We start from the raw sequence: 17158 nt of genomic DNA, 5'->3' as shown, positions 1-17158 counted from the left end.
TTCCTTTTTTCAGTAGGTTTACCATCTACTTCTTTTTTGTGAACTATGAAAATGTGCATTAAAAATCCTGGATAAGAAGCAAAAAAAAAAAAAAAAATCAAAATAAGTTTTTATACTTGATGAGGTTGAAAGGTTGGATTATTAAATATCTCATTGATTAAAATTGATAAAACAGTGATGGAAGTTTTTTTTTTGTTGATGTTATGAAGTGTTGACATTATGAGAACGAAAGTCACACGTTTGTAACTACGGCCACTCTGAATTGTTGCTCTAGTGGCTTTTGCGGGGGCAAAGTGGAATATATATATATATTCATTGTGGGAGTGTACAAGCAGGCAAAAAAGTCTCCAAAGACCTTAAAACCGCTGTTGTACCTTTGAGGGTACGTTTACATTGTTTGTACCTGAAGAACAAATTTGATGAAATATTGATGAACAAATAATATACTGGAATAGTACAATTATTTCTAACAGTGTAGACCTAGAAACCCCTGGTTCCTATCACCACCACTAACTGGACTAACTGAAGTTTGTTAAGGCTTTTGCTGGAACATCCAGCAGGGCATCACAGTAATCCAGCCTTGAGGTAATAAATGCATGAACTAGCTTTTGTGCATTCTGTAGAGACAATGCATTTCTTAATTTAGCAATATTGCAGAGATGGAGTAAAGCTATTCTAGCAATATTGGTTATATGTGCATCGAAGGACAGATTGAGATCTATCATGAAACCAAGGTTTTTCACAGATGTACGTGATGCAACTGAGGAACTATTAAGTTTAAGCATTAAATTAGACAGTTTGTTTCTAGCAGCTTTTGGACCAAGAAGAAGAACCTCAGTTTTGTCTGTGTTGAGCAGGAAGAAGTTACTCGACACGTCTTTTAAAAGGAGCTGTAGTGTTTGTTGTGCTTATGTGGATCTAGCATTGTGTTTGACTGTCATAATATGGTGATATTACCATAAGGGAGGAGGCATTGGAATAAGCAGGGGGATGACTGCATGGCTGTCAGGAATAGGTTACAGCCTCATGTAATGACATTGTGGGACATTAGCACATTTGGAAATTGTATCTGATTACCAAGTTGGCCTGTCCACTTTTTACAGGCCTATGCAAAAATGTACTTCTGCCTGCGTCACTGATCTGCTGTATCATATTATCAACATTATCTCACTGTGACATACACTGAGCTTCAAAATCTGTAATTTCATCCCAGAAAGTAAAACCTGCCGGATGTTACCTTCATGACAAATAGAGCCTATTCGAAAGTGTCACTCAGTTTTCCATACTATTTTTACTATTACTAATTTATAATAAACCCCGACCCTATCTGGACTAAGCCATTAACGACGATGATGATGATGATGATGATGATTTATAATAAAAGCAAGGCCATCAGGACTTTGAAATAACATGTGGAATTATGTAGTGAAAAAGCTGAAGAAACCAAAATATCTTTTATTTTAGAGTTTGGAAAGCAGCCCACCTTTGCATACTCTTGATCATTATTTCAAGCAGCATTATGAAGCGAATCATGTTACAGCATTTGGCAGACGCTCTTATCCAGAGCAACTTTGATGATTTTACACTGGTAGGCAAGGGTTGTGTTAGGAGTCTTGCCCAAGGACTCTTATTGGTATAGTGTAGGGTGCTTACCCAGGCAGGCGACTGAACCCTGGTCTACAGCCTAGAAGGCAGAGGTGTTAGCCACTACCCTATACCAACCACCATGTTTTTGTGTACCGAGGTGCATATTTCTATTTGATTTCAATGGGAAAGATCCATTGTGTGGACTTTTTTTTGTCCCCTGGGCGATTTGTGTTTCTGCAGCTGTATTGTGCTTGGGTGCCCTGAGCTGGACCCAAAAAGGTCAAATATTCTACGTCCTGATCTTTTTTCCTGTGTGCCATTAATAACGGAGGGATCAGTGGTTGCGGTATGAAATCACAACATAAAGATAAAGAAAAAGAAGCTGTATTTGTAGTTTAGTTTTTGCTGTATCATTTTTGAGTAAGACTACGCTCATGTGTATTAATAGTTTAAATTGAGTTTATTAATGGCTATTAATTAGGTCATAAAACTGAATAAGCAGTTACAACACAAAAATAAGAAGGGTAACAGTGAACCCACCTTCATCTATACTGACAAACCTCAGATCATGCTGGCTGCTTATTTACTTTGTTATCTGAGTCAGTAAGCATTAAACCAGTCAGCTTCATCAGATATTTATATTCATCACATCTAACAGGTCACTTTTGCCCTTTTTTATTTATCTGTTAAGTCTTGTTGTCTCTAATGGATAATTTTCTCTCTCATTCCGTCTCTTTCTGTCTCCCATCTCTATTTCTTGCTGTCTCCCTTTCTCAATTTAATGCTTTATGCCCAAATTAATAACCAATAATATGCTACTTTTAAACCATTCATAGAGGTTTTTTAAGGATTGTCTTACTGTAAGGTGGTACTGTTTAACCCTAACCCTAACTGCCAGCATCGAGGACTGAGTTATGATGCTGTTGTGAACCCCCAACAGTGCAGCTTGCAATTTTTTACATGTTTTAAAAAGTGCAGCATGAACCCCCTGCACGAAACCTTCGTATTAAAATGACTTTAAGATGAAGAATTATTCTGTGTCCAAACCTTTGACTGGTACAGTAAGCAGTAGCGTTCTGTATTTCAGATGCTGCAGCCTCAGCAGGAAACTTCATTTTGGGCTTCTTCTTTAGTGGCGTAGCTCAGCTGGAAGACTGAATAAAGAATTTAAGTTCAGATGAAGCCGTGGTGAGAGGCTGAGCTGCTGTCTGTAGGAGCAGATAACACACACTGACGATGGAAAGACGTGTTGTCATCTGACACACACACACACACACACACACACACACACACACACACACACACACACACAGTGCTTCTGATCTGGCAGCAGACTGATGATAGAAACAGTGTGGATAGATAGTGGAGTCATTACACACATACATAGTCTAAAGCAAGCCTAATTAGGAAGAACGACATTAATAATCACTCCAATAATCTCTCTCTCTCTCTCTCTCTCTCTCTCTCTCTCTCTCTCACTCTCACTCTCACTCTCTCTCTCTTCCTGTCTCTCTTCTCATTGTCTCTTTCTGTCTCTCTCTTAATCTTTGTTTCTTTCCTTTTCTCACTCTTTTGTTTGACTCTTTCTTTCTTTCTTTCTTTCTTTCTTTCTTTCTTTCTTTCTTTCTTTCTTTCTTTGTCTGTCTCTCTGTCCTTATATCTTTCTGTCCCCTCCCTCTCTTTCTCCCCCTCTTTCTTTCTTTATCTCTTTATGTCTTTATGTTTTCTTCTTATCTGCTCTTCCTCTCCCCATCTTTTTCTGCCTCTCTCTCTTCCTCTTTCTCCCCCCTTTTCTTTCTTTCTTTCTTTCTTTCTTTCTTTCTTTCTTTCTTTCTTTCTTTTTCTGTGTATCTTCAATTTCTCTCTCTCTCTCTCTCTCTCTCTCTCTCTCTCTGTAGTTGGGGTACGCAGGGAGACTTCACCACCACTCATCCACTCCCAGCTGTGAAGGTTAAACTCTTCACAGAGAGTACTGGAGTGCTGGCACTGGAAGATAAAGAGCTGGGACGGGTAAAACACACACACACACACACACACACACACACACACACACACACACACACACACACACAACCAAAGGCAATGTTCACATCACATAATTATTATATTACATAAAATATTTTGCCACCTTTCTTTTTTGCGTTTCCTGATCATGATTATAAGTGACTCGCACACTGTTCAAAATTATTCAGACACACAGCTGCATAAAGGTCTAAGGTCACTATGGCCAATGCCACGTGTTTCTAGGTATAAAGACCTAAGCACTGGGCTGCAGAGCAGCAGAACTGTGTTCTCTGGAGAGAACTATTGTGCTGTTTTAGAGTAACTGTTTTAAAATCATCATTTCAATGGACTCTCTGCACTCCTGACTCCACAGGCATTCTATAATTAAATTGTGTCTTTGATAAAGAATAAAGCCATTTTGTTTAATGACAAGGTAAGAGCATTAATGCTCATTTGGATGTAATTCGATAGCCTGTACATTACTGACTAGGCTAGAAGTCAGGAATGGTTGACACCACAGGATTCCCAGTGGTTGTGTGCTGCATAAGTGTAATGCATGCTGGGTACTGTAATGAGAGAACACAGATGAGCAAAAACATAACAGTACAAAACTAAATTCTGTCAAACCAATGAGGCTGAGGAACACACTGCTGCACTATGGCTTAGTAACACTAAAAACATTTTAAATGCTAGTTTAGGCCAGAACACTGGCTGGAAAACACTGCTTTATTGACTCAGATGGATCTGAGAGGTTCAGGTTATGCTTAGTTGGGGTTAATACAAGTTAAACTGATCCCAGATCAGTGAGTGTCACAGCTTTATAATATGACCAACTACAGATTCTATACACTGCCTGGTCTCTGTCATCTCTTTCACACACAGGCACACACTCATTTTCTCTCTCTCTCTCTCTGTGCATCTCCTTTTCTGTCTCCCTTTCACTTCCTCAGATGAGATTAGGAGATGATGGAGGCTCTTATACACATTACAAATGGCTTCATTGTTTTCAGAGTGATGGCATAGATAATGGAACTCATGTCTGTGAGCACTGGGAGTGACCGAGGATGATTAGCAAAGCAGTTTAGACCACAGATGCCCAGCCCTATTGCTGGAAGCCTTCGCCCTGCCCTGTAAACGCAGTGAAAAATATCCATCTAGTTATTTTTTCATACAGTTCCTATGTAGTTTAAATGTCAACTCATTGTTTTTGGCTGCTGCCTGTCAGTGAGATTATGAGGGAAAAAACCATACTGGCATCATGAGAGAGGGTGCGTAGCTCCTTTAGCACCACCATTATAAACTGAAAGTATTAATTAGACATGTCGCTACATTACGCCTTACCATCACCCACCAGTAATATCAGTAAATGCGTTAAGGTATACTGTATCAATCCATATTTCTGCCTAATGTTTCTACTCTGTCTGCAGGTTGTGTTGCACCCAACTCCCAACAGCCCCAAACAGCCTGAGCTACACAAAATGACCGTGTCTAAGGGCTGCCCGGACAGTGACCTGAGGATTAAATTAGCAGTTCGTATGGACAAACCTCAGAACATGAAACACTGTGGGTGAGTAAGGAAAAGCGTGTGTGACCACAGCTTCCTAAATGCAGAAGTAGGTGCAGAAATGTGAAATTAGCAGTGACAAAAACAAGCATAATGCCAAAGCTATCCAGGAACTCACTTGACCCTCTAACGTCATTACTGCTGAGGTTCTTGCAAAGTCTTCATTATCCTTCAGGGAAAAAAAATCACCACTTGTAAACCTGTTGAAGGATCATTTGTAAAATGTCTGCCCACCTTGATATAACAAAGCTGTGAGATTACTGACCTTATTTCAAAAGTATAAAAGGTGAGGTTCCGCTAGCAGACTCTCTTTATGAGAACGGACCCTCTCTTTCCATTAGTTGTCTGTTGGTGGCATCTAGTGGCAAATATTATACTGCAACAGGGTGTTAAATCCAGTATGAACTCCATTGAATACTGTATAGAAGTGCATATTTTAGGGCCCCCTTGTCTATCCCACCTGATTCACCTCTCTTGCTAATTATTAACCCCCTTATGCTATACAGTAAGTTGCTTTAATTAGTGTCATAGACTGGGTGAAAGAGCAGTGGTGATACAAAAAGCATTTATAGACATTATAAAACATTTTTATGCATTTCCTATTTTTTTGGTGTGTCTGTAATCATTACAAAAAATGACCTTTATGCATTTTATTGCTGGTTATTAGCATTTTGCAGGTGTGCAGTCCTGATGATAACCTTTCATTGCTTTGTCATACTTAACAACTGCTTTTTTGCAGTAAAGGATTTTGACGTAATATGTAAACATTGTCAAAGTTTCACAGTGTGTCATTCACTGCCCAGTCCATGCAGTTCATGCATGAAAATTAAGCTGCAAAAACAGCCCATTTTAAGTTTCTGTGATGAACCAACCACCATCTAACATCTACATATATCCCCCTTTTCAGCTTACAGCAGTTTAGCTGCACCCATTCACATTGCAGTTATAAGGAGTGTTTCAGCTCTGAGTGCTTTTTGAATGAGGCACAATACAGGACAGCCAATCAGAACAGAGCTCATTTAACTCATATCAGTCAACAAGGCCTGTTAGGTTCTAGGATAAAGAGAGGTTGAGAAGTGGTATGTTAATTAACCATTTTTGGTATTCAAACCATGCAAATATTTTAGGTGAAACTTAAAGGGAAAATATATAAGTATATATTATATTGTATATAATATATACAAGAACAATGTGGGATATGGGCCTTGCTGCACATTGTCAATGATGTCCATGGACCACCCATAGTGTTTAGATTTTTCTTCTACACACATTTCCTGACAAAGACTGACAACATATCAGTGAGTGCCTGAGTTTGAGGCACCTGCACTGTCTTGTTAGAATGTCTGTCATTTGTTGTGGTTTTCTTCCTTTAAGTGAACAGACAGGATCAACATATCAAAAACAGCTGATGAACATCAGCATCTGACCTACAGTACTGCGCAAAAATTAGATCCTTCATTTATTTCAATTCCAGTCATAATAGCCAGTAAGTATGAGGTATTAATTTTTCACTGTCAGAAAAACAGCAGAAAACCAATGCTACCACTCAAAAGTTTGGGGTCACTTCTCATAATAATAAGTGTTATTCCATAATAACTCATACATTGTAGGTTGAAATGCTATAAACTAGACACTAAAACGTAAACCTTTGTTTAAAGTTTACCGTATTTTGTCAACAACATAAAGTTAGTACATGGTCAATAAACTATGCAAGTGTTATTAAATAATAAGCTATAATTTTTCAGTTTTCAAATATGAGGCTCTGTGCATGTCAGTTTGTTAATAAGATCATTCTCAAAGCTTTACAGATTTCTCTATTATCATTAAATCACTTACAGCTCCATGCATCATCAAAAATGCCTACTTTTATGCGGTTTCCTATGAGGCTCCTGTTTGAAATTTGTAAGGAATTTACAAATTTTAGAACAAGTGTTGCTTATTGGATGTAGTTTCATCATAGAATCATTTTGTACATGGACCTTCATATAAGTTGGTTTTATATGAATGAAATCAACGATCCCAAACTATAACAGAAAACTAGACGGAGACCTCAAGAACTAAATTTAACACCAAATATTTCAGCATTTAGTGTGTCCACCCTTTAACTTTATAATAGCTTCTGATCTTTTCTCGATTTTTAGAAGTTGGTTGCATTTTCTGCTTCTCATGATACAAGTAATGAACACATTCAGTGATGTTGAGATCTAGACTCTGGGGTGGACTGTCAATTGTTCGGAGAACACCAGCAGCTTCTTTGATTTTCTTCATTTTGGTCTATGTCTTTTTCTCAGTAAGGGCTCCTTGACAGCTACACATCCTTTCAGACTTTTAGCGCTTAAGTTGTCTTCTCACGGTGGAAGGATGGACAGAAACACCTTTTGATTATTTCAGATCTGAAGCTTGATTTTCTCCTCTCTCTAAAAGGTGGAAGCTTTGAACTGCTATTTCTCTGATAGGGACAGTTTTGGTGTCTACCAGGTCTTGCAGGATTTCAGATTTTTCACATAATTTCTTGTGACTTTTCTCATCTTTATTCAAGTGCTTTATCTTACATCCTCAGAAATACCTCCTGAAAGTGAATAACTTGTACTTAATAGTTATTTGGACGGGAAACTAAATTACATTGAGAAAAATTATGTTTTTGGCTGCACATAAATAAAGCATCTTGATGGCTTTGAGTCAGATAAATTTAAAGCACCTATGCATTGCAACCAGCATGCTTTAGTTTGAAAGGCATATCTATCTATCATCAGAATGATCATTTTGATAGATGGTGATTTAGCAGCTCTGAAAGGCTAAGACAGCGCAAACCTTATCTCTTTCAATCACTCTCACATTGGGGCCGGTGGGCTTGATCATGATTTTGCCCTGGAGTTTTCTCTGCAGTCTGATTGGCTAACGCTCCTCCATATGTTTCCTATGTGGCCCTCAGAGCTCTATGCTGCTTGCAGAAACTTGCCTTAATCCCCTTCCCGTGCCGACTACTGCCTCACTCTGTCTCCCAGCAACCCTGTGCCACGGCAACCGCTCGTGCCCCGAGAGCCTGTTTATTTAGAGGAACAAGCCAGCGTCCCCTTAACAACACCAGTGGGGGAAACGCTGGCACAGTCATGGCATGATATGGGCAAAGGATGGCCTGCTTGACTTTCTAGCCCCAGATGTTCTTTTTCCTTTGCGTTTAGATACTGAAAAGCCGTCCATGTGCCTGCAGTTAAGGCTTCAATGGTTTGTATATGTACAGCAAACTCACTAGAACTAAATTTACTTCAGTCTTATTACGAGACAGCAGTATAACACTGAATGTGTCATAATGACAAAATTAATATGGTGTTATAGTATAATAGCATTATAACACTATAGGTGTTATAATGATAAATATAATGTAGTGTTTTAGAATAATGACACTGTCTATTATTATAATAAGCAGCAGAACCAATATGTTTTTGTTCTGTGGTTCCAGTCTAGAATCGTCAGATAAATCCATTCAATTAGATTCATGCAGGCTTTATGTAGGCCTAATAATTAAATAGTATATTTAAGAAAGCAGTTGTGTTTATATTGACAAAGTTATGTTTATGTGCATAAAGGCTATAGAATTTTACCATCAGTCAGTTGCACTAAAATGTACCATTATACCCAAACAATTTGGTGCCCTGTTCAATTTACATTTAGTTTCTTTTCCAAGTTACAATACATTAACACATCCTCTACAAAGGAGACATTGCTGTACATCTTAATGTAATATTCCTTATTTGTTTGCTGAATTTAACATATTAGTAAAAAAAAACAAGCAAAAATGTAGCCTCTGATAAATTTATGGGAAATGTTATATTTCATGTCTTTTTAACTCAATAAATAAATAGAAATTTAGTATTTATGTTTGTTCCCTGTAAAAGATGCACACACTTATTTTCACTTCAACAAAACATGTAATTTGATCAAGAGGAATACAAATCTTTGCATACAGTAGCTGTCATTGCCAATAATTTTACCAGAGTTTATAATAGCATAACATAATAGCACTTATTAGGTTATGTATGCTGTCATAACAAATAGGAAACAACAAATAGGCCTGATTATCTATTTGAAGTATTCAGCCTGCACTATGTGTGATTTTTTTTTGTTAAAATTGAAAAATTTAGCATGACTGAGTCAATGCAAAGTTGAAAAAACATATGATGATAACAGTAGATAATTCAGTCACATCCTCAGAAGACACGTCCATCACCAAGTTTTGACTGAGTTCTCTCTGTATTCTCTTTTAATGAGCTTGCAATTGCCAAATTCATCCACTTGGGGAAGGGGTCTCAGAAACAACCCACATTATAAGTTCTTCTGAATGTTGCATGCAATTACACAGTTCTACCAGAGATGTCTCCAAATCCCCAAAATGTACATAGGGTGGCTTTAAAATACTGAGGTTCATGGTAATATTTCTAATTAGCATAGTTTAGCATGAGTGGAGTGCAGCATGAGTGGTCAGAAAAGCTAACAATACAGCTGTCTGCTTCAGTCAAGATATCTGTTCCAGAACAGATGTTTTTGTTCCAAGTACAATGCCATTCATTTAGTTCTTTGAACCTGTTTGAAGCCCTTATTATACAACATCTTCTTTTTGTTGAAATACAACAGGAGATAGCCTACAGATAAACAACAAACAAAATAACCCACATATATACATAGTCCACACATGAACCTCAGCATGAAAATATAATTAAAATGAAATCACAATTTTATATCTATCTATCTATCTATCTATCTATCTATATCTATCTATCTATCTATATATATATATATATATATATATATATATATATATATATATATATGAATATAATATACATTTAAATAATAATAAGTAAATACACATACAGTGCTGAGCAAGTCAAAGGCCATTCTTTTGCTCCCTGAATTCCCAGTCAAAACAGCCACTGAGTACAAGAAAATGATACTAAAACCTCTAACACAAGTATAAAATCAAATCTATCAGTACACATCCGAACTCCTAACAATCATGCAAGGCCTGGTCCATCTTTCCAGTGAGAAGACAACTCAATACTATGGGTCTGAAGGGTTGAGAATCTGTTGCTACAGCATGAAAGGGAAGAACATTTGTGCTAGAACACTGAAACTGGACGTTTCAGATGAGGAGTGAGGTTTTATGGACGGATGAATCCAAATTTGTAATTGAATTACTTGATTGTGAGAAGCACAAAAGTATGAAAAATGCACAGAACTTCCAAGACTGAACTTTGGAGGACATTTATTTCTCCAGATTTCTCTGAAAAAACTGAAAGCAAGACTCCTGAAATGAATGGAAGCTGTAATAAAGGCAAAGGGTGCAAATTATAATTGAAATATTTTGTAAGTTGTACTGACTCCACACACCCTGTCTCATCTCCAGGCTTTTTTATTGTTTCACCTGGGCAAAACCTTTGGACCTTTAAACCACTGTTGTAGCTTTGATTGTATATTTCCATTGTTTCTACCTTGATGAACAAAACATGTACCTGCACAGAATCTTTATTTCTAACATTCTAGCATATATACTGCTGTACCACTGCTATACCTGTAACCACCTTTAAGTACTTAAGAAGCTTCAGCTACATTAAAGGTCATGCTACTAAAATAGTGCCTGGGACCTGATTCCTTTCACCACAGGAGGGCAGCAAACACCCATTTGCAAACGTCACCAGGCTTACTGTCTACCCCTCATGCTGACTGTCTGTCTGTCTCTTTTGATGTATCATTCACAATCATTCTACTGACAAGTATAACAGCAAATACGTGAATTATCCAATACGATATATATCAACATACTTTAAAACCTCACTACAAACTGTGAGTAAACGTGTTAATATATTAAATTTGAGCTTTTCAGTTCAGCCCCCACAGGTCTGTATAATAGATGCTGTATAACATAGCTCGAAAGTCTTCCATCTACCTTGACATCTGTTTCATGTCTTTGTGCAGATACCTTTGGGCTATTGGGAAAAACGTGTGGAAGAGGTGGAAGAAAAGATTCTTTGTCTTGGTGCAGGTGCGTATCCCCCCTAACCCTCTTCCCTCCTTTTTTTTCAGTCTGCATCCCTCTAGATGGAGATATGTCGCCTGCAGTAATGACTTAGTTTGACAAGGTGCACGGCTTTTACAGCTGTATTGTTCAAATACTAAAGCTGAGATCACTTATTGATGTGATGATAATTATCTATGAAGGATGTGAAATCAGTAGCTTGAATTTAGAATGACATCTGTTTATTAAAGTTCTGGAAGAAGCTGTATGTATGTTCATGTATGTATGTTCAATTGGTCAAAAAACAGTTTACATGGCAGAATGTACAGGCAAAATGAATAATTCTCAAAGAGGGAATGAGTCTGGACATGCAATAATGCTTATACGTTTATGGATATTTCTTTATTTTACCTGCCACTAGAGCTGGGTTTGGAAATTCAATACTTCTTTTGAAAGCCAAATTACATCAATACTATTAAACATTGTAAAATTGTCAATCAGTACTGAATTTCAATAATTAAGCATTCAGTTTTATCAGCATTCATGAGCCAATAAGCAACACTTGTTCTAAAATCTAAGCTGCTGATTGGCTGTCTAAATTACTTTCTATATCGCTGAAGAAATCACAAAAGAAAATCTTGTGTCTCCAAAATGCTAACTTTACAGGAGAAGGGAAAAACATGCTTTACTTTTAATGTAAGTCAGTGAAACCGGACATTTTTCCAAGCCATTTTGGGTTGTTTCTTTTGTTCTTTTGAAATTGGAATGTGATGTAAAGGGCAACAGGCATTTTCAAAATACGTCAAAAACTGAAAAACAACAAAAATGGAGATACAAGGTTTTTTTCTGACAGCAGTGATATGCAAGTTATTAACATTATAGCTTCTAGATTAGTCAGCAGTCTGTTACAGGTAGTAAATACACCTAATATATACATTCCTTCATTTGCCCTCAAACATTTGCAAGCAAAATTAACTTACTTAACCAATCATGGTTGGCTCTGATGTTGGTACAACTAAGTATCGGCCAGGTCCCTTTTTCCAAAATGTAAAGTAACATTCCCAGTATCATCATTTACCTGTTTTGTAAGGAAGAAAGGGTATCCTTTGGCAGTTTGAAAACATTTGCAGCGAAAACAACATGGCAAAAGTAAAAACAAAATGCGTCTGAATATTTTATATTTTCATGTAATTTATTCGCAGTGTGCTCACTGTGTAAAGGCATTCACACTGCATTAACACGGCCTTGAAGTGAAGCGCTTACCTCACTGTTTTGTGGACGGGTAGCTAAAAAGTTTAACTGTCTGGGCAAAGTTGTTGCCACCAGTGAGACGCAGGTGAGAATAGGTCTAATATTCTTTTTGACAATGTGACTAAAAACTTGGACAAATCTTATATCAACAGTTATTTCGCATGCGTATGAATGTGGATGTGAAACTCATCTTTCGTTTGCAAAATATTGAAAAAAGTTAACATTTTTATTGCCGTCTTGCGCCACTGCAGCTCCCAGAATCCCCCAAAACTAAAATAGCCTTGCATTTCTGTAATGTGAATGCAGGGTGAGGCTTTGTCGCCCCCTCTGGCACAAATGCAAACTGTATGCAAAAGTACTGAATACTGAACGAAACCTATTTTAAAGGATGCTTATGGTGAAAAACTGAATTTCCCTCACATTTTTGTAATAAAAGACTTTGATGTGGCATATAAACATAAACCACAAGTTTCAAAAGATACTATTCACTTTCCAGTCCATACAGTCCATATTTGTATGTGATGCCACTTTTACATGTGCAGAGATTCATTCCAAAATGCTGTATATTCATTTGTAACAATTTTAGATACAATGAGTTGAAAAGAATAACAGCTGATGTATAACGGAAAGCATTTTTTTCTCCCTCTAATAAAGGGGCTATTAATTACGACATAGCACTGATATTTCTTGTATGTGTAAAGCCCACTCCCAACAATGTATAACATAAAAAAAAGAAAATTCTTGAAAGTGCTTTATAATGAGTTTTGGAACAAACCCTTCATATGTCCACCTATTTAGCCGACAGCAGTTTAGCTTCTCCCCCTCTCACACTGAAGTTATAAAAGGTGTTTCACTGCCTGGACGGTTTTTTGAATAATGCACGATACAAAGAATGACGCTAAAAAAATGCTCATGTAGAAATGAATTGTGACTGTTTTCAGTACACAAATCCATGCAAACAGTGTGTGTAAATAACAAGAATATCAATATTTGGTGATAAATTTGTGCCAGTTTTATTGATTTTTTGATGAAATTGCCCCAACATATACTTTCAACAGAATAGCCCAAATCTGCAGGCAAAGCACCGCACCTCAGACGCTTGGCTGTAGTTGGTTTATTTCTGTCCCTGTTTTTTTTTTTTTCGTGGCGTATACTGGGCCGCTCTGTGGAAGGCTGCAGCATGTCCGAGAGCTAAAAGTTGACAGGCTGGTTTTGATGGAGGAAAGCGTACGCTGCCTGGCTCAACACTCGCAGCCAGCACAGCCTGCCACATGCTCCGGGCCACATGTTCAGCAAATGACAAACTACAGTCAATAGACTGCCCCTGTTTATCTGTCTGTGTGAGTGTTTTCGTGTGTCAATGTGCATGCGAGCAAAAACATTCCGAGACGCTCTGTTTGTGTTTCTGAATGTCAGTGTGTGTGCACATAAGAGAATGTGCCAGAATGCGCTTTTTGCGGACCCTCTGTTGTTTTTATTTTTTTATTTTATTTATTTATTTATTTTATTTTGGGTGATTTTTTTTTTCTCCCGTTTTGTTTAGTTTCACACATTGGTATTTGTTTGTTTTCTTCTTTCTTTTTTCGTCATGTCTTCTGGTTTTGTCGTGATGAGTCTCGTGGAAGCGTCGTGGCGAACGTGTGAGACTCCATCTGTCGCGGCTCTCCTTCACTCTTTTGAATGCAGCGTGTAAATGCACTCGTACTTGTGAATGTTGCATGAATGTACCACTTAAAACTGAGCAGACAGCCTGATTATTCAGTGTTGTGTTTTTCTTTTCCTGTATTGTCTGAATAGACTGCCCTTCAAAAATCTGGGTACTCTGAGCTTTTCATCCGTGGAGGCCTTTTTAAGATTTCTGTAAAGTAAAACAGAAACATGTCTGTAATTTTTAGTTCATTTTATATTTAATAGTTTAGTATTAAAACTCAGGGCTTGAGGAGCTGATCTGAAGGACTAAAGATGAACCACTAACGTAACAGAAAAGTGACAGTGAAATCACCCAATCATGTTTTAAGTGGGACCATTTTTGTATGAAAAAGGTCACTCTAGGCCTTGGTAGCCTGATCTGCATGTTTCAGTCAGTTGGTCGGAAAGGAAAACAGCAGCTCAATCAGGGCCCTTTGCTGAAAGAGTCACAGTAAAACTACAACACAAAGGGTAAAATAAATGTTAATGTATCTTTGACAAGCTTAAGATAGTCACAGGTTGCCACTTTCTGTAATACTGTAACATAATAAAGACTAAGCAGGTTTATTTAAATAAAAAGCGTACCTGTCTAAATATTTATTATAGCATTTGTGATGGTCATACTTTGGGAATAATGAAAAACCCACACATTTTATCCCTGCTGTAGAGAGCCTGTTGTAAAGAGCAGTGCAAAGTAAAAATAACCCAAAATGAATATGGGTCATAATAATTGTTTAGCTCACAATTCAAATGTACCATTAAGATTTCTGCTGACATCAGGATCAATCTCAGCCCAGTCACATACACTGAATTATAGTTGAAAGTCAAAATGTAATGTTGTGATTTCTGTGCAGATTATTTAAATAATTCATTAACTGAATAACCTTATTTCTGTTTTTTTTGGTTGCATAGACCTCCAACTAAAACAATCTTGACTGTTTGACTGGCTCTGGCTGTGATTCCATTCCACACCTGTAGCTCTGTCCTCACTCTGGGCGGTTGCTTTCAGGGCAGGGCTGGTCATTCACTGATAAATTATTCATAAGTGGTTAATTACAGGGTTGGGTAGATCGGTTACAGCTCCTGTTTGATGGATGCTGGCACAGCCATTGTGGCGCGTCCTATAGAGGCGGGCATTCAAGAGACGACAGCAGCCGTTTTACGCCAAACGCTGAAGAACAGTGAAGGCTGTAGGAAGGAATCTGACAGTAACTGTGCAGCCTGGGTGCGGTTAAGAGTCTGTATGATGTATAGGAGTGCATTTAGTCAGTTTGATGACCAGTCTTAGTTATAGCCGTCTGCAGAATCGTTTTTCATAATTCTCTACCTTATTTTCATCTTCTTTGCATTTTTTCTATTTTTTCTGCATCTTTTTTTTTGGTTGTTTTTACTTTTCCTTCTTTATCTTTTCCTTTCTTCATTTTCTTCTTGTTATTTGCAATTTTCATCTTATTCATGTTCCTCTCCATTTTCTCCTTCTGTCCTCTCTTCTGCTTCATTTTCGGTTTTGCCATTTTCATCTTCCTCTTCATTTTCATCTCAGTTTTCCTCTTCTTGGTTTTCTTTTTCCTCTGCTCCTTCATTTCTCTTTATTTTGTTCATCATCTTCCTTCTTCTCCTCCTTTTACATCTTCTTCTTCTTAGTTCTTTTTATTCTTCATTTCTTCTTCTTCTCCTTTTCCTTCATCCTATTCATTTTTTTCTTTCTATTCTTCTTCTTCTTCTCTCCTCTTATTCCCGATATTCTTTTTGTTCTTCTTTTCCTCTTCACTCTTCTTACTTTCATCTTACTCGCCCTTCACAATTTTCATCTACTTTTTCTTCTGTTCTTCTCCTCCTTCTTCATGTTCTTGTTCTTAAATGTTTTGTTCTACTACTACTCTGTTTTCTTTTCGTTCTTTTTTCCTCCACTTCTTCCTCCTTCTCCATCTTACACTCATACTACCAGCTGTCTGTTGTATTGCAGCACGGCTGTAGCTCCCAGCGGTGCTCGGCTGAACCGAAAGCATAAGCCAAATATTTATGATGCAAAGTGAAGTCTAATTATTCCATAGTCTGCGGGCGACGCTGCAAAACAGCTGGCCGTCTCCTTCTCTGACCCCCTCCCTCCTCTCTCACCCTTTCCTCTGACTGTTCCTCTTCCTCTGGAGTTTTGGCTTGCGCGCTCAGTCTTTAGCCTCTGAATATGGTAATGTCCATGAATGGCTCGGGGGAGTCTGGCATTCTCTGCTGCATTCCCACAGCCGGGTAACGCTAGCCAATAATACCTCATCGATTGGAGCTACGTCTCGCCCGACACTCCACGTTTCCCTCTCACTCTCTCTCCCACGCACAATGCAATTTATAGAATGTCAACAATAACAAGGTTATTTAAAAGAGCAAAGGCATGCCGGGCTAATCAGGGAGCAAGAAGTCATTTAAAATCCTTTAATAGTCATTTTGACAGCAGGTCAGCTGACCCGCCGGCTAACGCGGGGGAGCCTCCACTACACCAGACAGGCACTCCCGCCTCAAACTTTAGCGCCCCAGTGTGACAGGAAGGGGGAAGCTTGATGGGAGTGTGTGTGAGTGAAGGGGGGCGTGCGCCCCAGCGGTGTCCCGAAGGCGCTTAGCTTACCAAAGAGCCGGGTTGAAAGCCGCGGGGCAGCCTGCATCACCCCCCCACCCCCATCACATGCATGACATTGAATTGATGGTGTCACTCTGAGCGGTGGCCTGGGCTCGGAGTGAGAGAAAGCTGCCACTTGCAGCGGAGGTGACGGGGGGCGGCGGGTTGGCCGGTTTGATGCGGATGGCCCTGATATGACAGAGGAAGGCTTGACAGGAGTGTGTTCATGGATGTGGTGGCAAGAGTGTGTGTGTGTGCGCCTGTGTGTGACTGGCACCTAGCAGCCTGGCTCGCATTCACCCTGACAAAGTGTCATCCCCGTACTCGTCCGTCACTCACGTTTGATTGGCAGTGCCCGAGCCCGCCCTACCGGTGGCCACGGCAACCTGCCCTGAAACCACCAAAAACACACATCACTTGAACCCTAGCCTCTTTCTCAGCC

General features: G+C 38.6%; 1 protein-coding gene across 28 annotated transcripts in view; it reads left to right on the top strand.

Annotated features, from left to right (window-relative positions):
- cadpsa (Ca2+-dependent activator protein for secretion a) overlaps positions 1-17158 on the top strand; it is a 192419-nt gene that overhangs the window by 98734 nt on the left and 76527 nt on the right. For all 28 annotated transcript variants that reach the window (XM_037532117.1, XM_017711840.2, XM_017711831.2 and 25 more), the window contains exons 7-9: positions 3486-3597; positions 5019-5158; positions 11129-11195. In XM_037532117.1, the coding sequence (XP_037388014.1) occupies positions 3486-3597; positions 5019-5158; positions 11129-11195 (319 nt within the window). The remainder of the gene's footprint in view (positions 1-3485; positions 3598-5018; positions 5159-11128; positions 11196-17158) is intronic.

Source organism: Pygocentrus nattereri, chromosome 21, assembly GCF_015220715.1.
Source record: "Pygocentrus nattereri isolate fPygNat1 chromosome 21, fPygNat1.pri, whole genome shotgun sequence".
Lineage (NCBI taxonomy): Eukaryota > Metazoa > Chordata > Actinopteri > Characiformes > Serrasalmidae > Pygocentrus > Pygocentrus nattereri.
The sequence above is the reverse complement of the archived record's forward strand: the minus strand, read 5'-3'. Positions and strand labels throughout refer to the sequence as shown.